This window comes from Oryzias latipes, chromosome 10 (genome assembly GCF_002234675.1).
Source record: "Oryzias latipes chromosome 10, ASM223467v1".
Lineage (NCBI taxonomy): Eukaryota > Metazoa > Chordata > Actinopteri > Beloniformes > Adrianichthyidae > Oryzias > Oryzias latipes.
Window position 1 is genome coordinate 6,517,927 of NC_019868.2, and position 7,176 is coordinate 6,525,102.

The 7,176-nt window shown below is 44.5% G+C and overlaps 1 protein-coding gene across 1 annotated transcript; it reads left to right on the top strand.

Moving 5' to 3' along the window:
- Window positions 1–5,800: 5,800 nt before the first annotated feature.
- LOC101164774 (heterogeneous nuclear ribonucleoprotein A0-like) lies at window positions 5,801–6,772 on the top strand. The gene has a single exon (XM_011493514.3). The coding sequence runs from the start codon at window positions 5,903–5,905 to the stop codon at window positions 6,770–6,772; it is 870 nt and encodes a 289-aa protein (XP_011491816.2). The 5' UTR covers window positions 5,801–5,902.
- The last annotated feature ends 404 nt before the right edge of the window (window positions 6,773–7,176 follow it).

The window sequence follows — 7,176 nt, forward strand, 5'->3', positions numbered from 1 at the left end:
ATTTCTTAACAGGTTGAACAGACACAAACCTAGTCAATTTGCTGCTTTCCAAATATCACAAGCTCCCAATTTGCCAACGTTCAATTTTGTACAGGCCGAACAGACGAAAAACCTGCATAATTATAATTGTCCAATTTTTCAAAATATTTTACTGCCGCCCAAAGTGTATATTTTGCCACCGTTCAATTCGCTGTTCTAGGGAGGGTGAACCCAACACTTATTTACTGGGGTGCGCTCGCCCGTTCGTTCGTATAGGGTACACTGTGCCACCATACAATCGACTTCTCCTTTAATTTGAGATCATCAATACGCAGACTTTACAAAAGGCTCTGCTCACCATGATTATGAATGAGGCCTCTGAAGAAGTCGACCGCATGGCAGGAAGCATCCCCAGACTTTACGTCGAAAGTCTCAGAAATCTCGTAATAAGCCACTATGATGTGGTCCAACCGGTCTGGTCCGCGTTTCCTATTCACCCCCGACTTCACGTCTCGAGGTCACCAAATTGAAGGAAAGAGAATCGTCCGTTTTTGAGTTCTTTCCATCCATGCGTGTTCGATAGTCGAGAGTGGTAAAACAAACAAGGATTCAACCGGTTTAAAAATACACGGAGTTTATTTCCCTGACAATAGTTCTAAAGCACAGATTAAAACATTAATGCAGATATATCTGGATTCTCAAGTAAAGATCCACTGACGCACAAGTTACATGCGAATTACTCGTAGATTTTCCTAAGAACAATGGAAAACTTTGAAAACAGTCTTTTTAAGATGTGTTTGAATCCCCGCCTTCCGGAAAGAGCATGGTCGCTGGATCTCCGCCCCTGGTCCCTCTGATTCGTCAGCTGATAGCCCGCCTGCTTCCTCTGGCCAATAGCTGACGGCTGCCAACTTCAGATGCGCTCCGCCTCTCGGGGGCCCGTTTTCACCGGCGCACACAGTCCGATGATCAAAAGAGTCCCCATCTGGTCAGAGTAAATCATTCCTGGACAACTCAAGGTTCCTTTTACCGGTATCCAGAGCAAAGGTCAGCTCCAACCTCCACATGAGAACACGAATCTGAACACTTTCCCAAGGATAAGGTGTTCAACCCAGATAGTAGAAATGTAGTCCATGACATATTTATTGCATCTCTGGAAACTCCTAGATTTGCACAAAGAAGTCCTAGTTGCTGCTGCAACTACAAAGCACAAGTGAAGGTCACTGGAGAATAAGTCCTGATGAGTTCAAAATGAGTTCACTTCACACTAAAGATAAAGCTATAACATAATGAAGAATAAGATATTAAAACATACATTTTCTACAGTTTGCGACACAAACATTTTTTAACTCTTGAAACTGAAGTTAGAGAGCATCCGTGATAATTTCTACAGCCAGGAAATTAGCTCGTAATGTAAGTTATCTAAACACTAAACCATGTTAAACGATGACGCATTACTATTTATCATTGCACTCTTAAAACAGCCTTTGTATTAATCTCCACAGCTGAAATTTCAGAACCACATGAGCCGTGACATGAAGCATTAGAGCTGTAGATTTGGGTCAACGACCAATCTTTTCTGTCGGCCGGACATTAATAAACCAGTCTTCATAAATTTTTTCTCCCCCAAACCACGGAGGGCGCAGCTTCAGAAAACAAGTGGAGGGAGACCAAAGATCTGAAACAGACTTCGTCAAAACAAAACCACTCCAAGCAACGAGAATAGAGACCAGAAAAGCAAGACAGAACTTCCAGAACAACAGGAACAGGGGGTCCAGTACTGAACTACCCAGAACAAGAAAACAAGATGACGGATGACCGAGGGGAATAATGCACACAGCAAATTGAGGTGGCCCAACAGCGACAAATTAATATTTATACCAGCAGAGATCGAATGAACGATGTGCTGCATAAATGCGAGGGAGGACATAGTGGGAGAGAGGCATGCATCAATAAACTCGAGATCCATGGCAGAAATAAATCCAGACGGGCAGAGGACCAAACGTCTTACTTAAATAAGCGGAAACCGAGATTCGAAAACGAGTCGAAACCACAGAGTCACAAAAGACCGGTGACAGGGGGGAAAATAGAACACCGAGAAAACTTCAAGAAGATACAAAACATAAGGGAGCCCATAGGATTACACCAAGTCCAGCGCAGGGCTTCTGAGAAATGAAGAAAAAAACATGACTGATACGACAACACTTGACAACACTTCGAGCCCCACCTAAGCCACAAGACGCCACTGGGAGGAATTGAGAGGCAGAACAGTGATAGCATCAGGAATATCCGCCTTCCCCAGCCATGCACTGCGTCCGGTGGAATTAATCATAGAGATGGCAAGGTCAGCCAAAGCGCAAAAAACAAACCGGAAGGATCACAAAGGAATTAGGCTGCTGATGCCCAAATGGACGAACTGAGGCGCCAACATTTCTCACATAATCGTGTCAAACATGAAAACGTCCGAGTGGCCACCTTAGGGCTGACTCAAAAACGGAGAAAACGAGGCCCTGGAAAGAGCCCATCACATAGCCCCCCACAAACAAGCCATAAAGCCCTAAACCAACCAGAGAGAAAAAAACAAAACTGTCATGATTTGGGTTTCTTTGTATTGGTTTTTCCTTTCTATCTTGTTCTGTCATGTTTGAGTTCTGTTTCCCGTTTTATTTTTAAAGGTTTCCTGTTTTGTCTTGCTTTTGAGTTTGTCTTCCTTAGTCCCAATCTCTCCTGATCTTGTTCACCTGTGTCTCGTCATTGCTGTTTGTATTTAAGTTTTGTCTCTGCTTTCCTCTTGTGCTGGTCCATTAACGTCTCTTCCATGTCCGTCTTCCTACAGTAAGCCCACAGTTTTTTTTTTTATTTTTTACCCTGCTTGGCAGCGCTTTTTGTCATTTTACTAAACCCCTTGCCCTGGAACCGTGTGCCTCCGTTACTGCAATTTGGGTCCTTCATACTCACCAGCCCTCTCAACCTGACAAAAACATCTGAGAGGTTGAGATGACAGGGCCACATACAAACTGACACATTCACAAGGACAGAAGTTAATTCCCTGAAGGCCAGGGCTGGACTCACAGGGGAATATAGAGCGGAGTGGCTGTCCACAAACCAGCAAGCTCCAAGGGAGAAACGGAGGAGCAGAACCATACATCTGAGCATGCAGACGTGATGACACGGGGATCGCTGTACCTGGACCAAATGAAAAAACAAGACAGGAGCCACACACACCGCATAAAGAGACCAACGATAAATAAATTGTCCACAGATGAGACAGGTCCATAGACTGACCAATCCAAATGCAGGTCAAACTATTAAATGTACACAGCTTTAACACAAAAGAAACAAAAACAAAGAGCCACCACAACAAAGCCAGCACCTAATGATGGACCACACAGCAGAAACCGGACCAGGTTTTGAAGAAAATGCACCATGTACTTAGAGGAACTGCAAGTCCCAGGGTCTTTAGGGGTGTGACACAACACAAAAGCACGAAAGATGGCAGCACGCCGCTCACCAAGAGATTCCGGCGATCAAGACACTCAAGAAGGCCAATACATCTCCCGATCGAACGCCACTGACAATCCAAATACTGCAGGACCCTTCCTCTGCAGATACGCGCCGAAGAACGGGAGGACCGAGAGACGCGCCGGGCGCCGAAAGATGCACCGGGCGCCGGGACAGCTGTTGGCCGAAAAAGGAGGGGCAGCTCCAACCTAATGAAGTCAATTCAGGCACCATTTTTACGCGATATGTCTGTTGCCTTGTTCCAAACAGACATCCTCAGTAAGCCGTGATCGGTCCGTCTACATTTCTATGGCAACCGCCATCTCCAATCAGGAATGAGGATGTTAGAAGACCACACCCCTTCAACTGAAAGCCTGCTCAGCAGAATCTGTCAAACAAACTTAAAACGTTTAAGGTGAAGCCTCCTAGTGTTATTGAGGTGCCTGATTGGTCATTTTATATGTTGAATAACTTGTGCTACATATCAAAAATATAATGGAAAAAGCAGAAAAGGTAAGCACTTTAAAGCAGCCCTGCTGGTTTACAAGTCTCGCCATGGCCTTACACCAAAGTACATCTCTGACATGTTAGTTTCATGTGAACCATCTCAGACTCTGAGGACCTCAGGGACCGGCCTCCTGTGGGTGCACAGTGTCGGGACTAAACAAGGGGATTCAGTGTTTCAATCTTATGCAGCTGAAAGCTGGAAAAGTCTCCCTGAGGTTGTGAGACTGGCCTCTACTGTGCTAAGGTTCAAATGTGTATAACTAAAGGGTCCTTATCAACAACTCTTGTCTTTTTCTTTTCTCTTTACTTTCCTTTAAAGTACATTCTATAATGATCCATCCATCCATCTTCCTCCGCTTATCCGGGACTGGGTCGCGGGGGCAGCAGTCTAAGCAGAGATGCCCAGACTTCCCTCGCCCCGGCCACTTCCTCCAGCTCCTCTGGGGAACCCCGAGGCGTTCCCAGGCCATCCTAGAGACGTAGTCTCTCCAGTGTGTCCTGAGTCTTCCCCGGGGCCTCCACCCAGTGGGACATGCCTGGAACACCTCTCCAGGGAGGCGTCCAGGAGGCATCCGGACTAGATGCCCGATCCACCTCAACTGGCTCCTTTCGATGTGGAGGAGAAGCGGTTCTACTCCGAGCTCTCCGCAGGTGGCCGAGCTTCTCACCCTATCTCTAAGGGGCGCCCCACCACCCTACGGAGGAAGCTCATTTGAGCCGCTTGTATTCGGGACCTCGTTCTTTCGGTCATGACCCATAGCTCATGACCGTAGGTGAGTATTGGAACAAAGATCGACCGGTAAATTGAGAGCTTTGCTTTTCGGCTCAGCTCTCTCTTCACCACAACGGACCGATACAGCGACCGCATAACTACGGACGCCGCTCCGATCCGCCTATCAATCTCATGTTCCGGCCTTCCCTCACTCGTGAACAAGACCCCCAGATATTTAAACTCTTCCAGCTGGGGTAAGGATACTCCACCCACCGAGAGATGGCAAGCAGTTTTCATAATCAATACATCCATGCTTCTTTGTGATGCCACTGAAAGAACGGGGTTTACCAGTGGATACCAATGATCTGCTTCATCTGTGCCGGATCACCCTAAAGACTATTTGGATCGTGGTTTTTCCCACCGAATGAGCAGCTGTTTCTTTCTAACCTTTCCAAACAAAAAACATCCTGACACAGATTTTTGAGGCATTAACTTTTTATAATGATTATGTATGTTTTTAATCTTTGCTCGTATTGTGATTTTAATGCATTTTCCTGCTTTGTGAAACACTTCGAATTACTTTGTGTATGCATTTTGCTATATAAATAAATGTGCCTTGCCAGGTTCTTTTACAGTGAAACCTCATTTACAAAGTAATTACGGATTAGGGTGGGAATCCAGACACACACCCCAGCTACTAAAAATTTATATAGTGTGGAACTTTGTAGTCCCCTGGATTTGAAAAGCAATTCGGACACCACATTCACCACCTTTTTTTTTACACGCCAAAATATGACATCATCGATTTCACAAAGTTAAAATCTAATTTATTTGAGAGTTTTGCAACAATTATTTATGAATCTTCCGAAAATGAGAACGTTGATGGTTTATTAAAAAAAACACATGTAAATAAATGTTTTGGGGCAAATTAGTTCTCATGTTGTAAACTTGCATTCTGTTCAATAAAGTTTTTTTAAAGCAAAAAAATGCGTCACCACTGCACAAGCTTGGATGATGTAAAATGTAAGATTAAAAACAAACATGACATCAGATAACGTCGCATGTCATCAGATGATGTCAGATGACTTCACATTATCACAGCTTGAAATCCATGAATACATCCACTTTCCTTTCCATCAGCAATCTAGAGTTTTCAAGGTTGCTTTAAAGATTAAACCAAACACATCTTACGATTTACCAAAAATGTTCAACCAAGCCTGTAAGCTTTTTGTGGGAGGACTCAAGGTAGACACCAATGATGACGGGCTGCGCAAGCATTTCGAGCAGTTTGGCACCCTCATCGACTTTGCCGTCGTCCCACACAAGACGGCGCAACGCTCTCGCTGTTTTGGCTTTGTGACCTACTTAACACCAGAGGAGGCCAACGCAGCCATGGCGGCAAGTCCACACACAGTGGAAGGGAACTGGGTTGAGGTCAAACGAGCTGTTCCAAAGAAACAGGCCGATGAGTCTGAAGCTCGTGCCAAGGTGAAGAAAATCTTTGTTGGTGGCTTGAAAAACGACATCCAAGAGGACGACCTCACCGACTACTTCTCTCAGTATGGTGAAGTGGAAAACTCTGAAATCATCTCAGAGAAAACGACCGGAAAGAAACGGGGTTTTGGCTTTGTGCACTTCACGGATGACTATGCGGCAGACATGGCCGTGGCTGTGCCTTTCCACACAGTGAACGGACACAGAGTTGAGGTAAAGAAAGCTGTTCCCAAGCAGGAGATGCAGGCACCCAGCAGAATCAGAATGACGCCAAGAGACAATTCACGCCGCACCATGATGGAAAACCAAAACGACGCCATGGATTATGGCCACAATTACGGCTATGGAAATGGCGGAGGATATGGCGTTTATGGGGGGTGCTGCTGCCCATGCAGAGGCGGCTGTTCCGACCAACAAAATGGTTACGGAGGCGGCAATTCCTACCAGCAAAATGGTTACAGGGGCAGGAATGGCTACAAAGGTCGTGGCCATGGCCAGCAGTCTTCTGGCTCCGGTCCAATGAAAAAGTCTTTTGGTGGTCAGAGAAGCTCTGCTCCCTACACAAGAGGCAAACAGTAAAGACTTAGAGGAAACGTGAAATAATTGTAGGAAATTCACGTTTCAGAACACCTAAATTAATAAACAAACTTTTTATGATAATAGGAAACACAAAAATGAGGATTTAGACTTAACGCTTAAACAAATTTTTTAGGAACGTTTTTTATGTGCATATTTATTTTTTATTTAGTTGTAGGAATTTTTAATTTATTGTAGCTCAACAATCCATTAATGTGAGGTTTCACCTTTATGAATTTGCATTTGGGAATAAAATGTTGTGCAATGCAAATCCATGTATTGATTCTAAAGTCTAGATTTTTTTCAAAAAGAGGTTTATTTTAATTTTAATAGCATTCCAATTGAAATTGTCTTTTGTAACATTTTTACCTGTCAAGTGATTTAGAAAAGAGGACCAGAACAGTTTA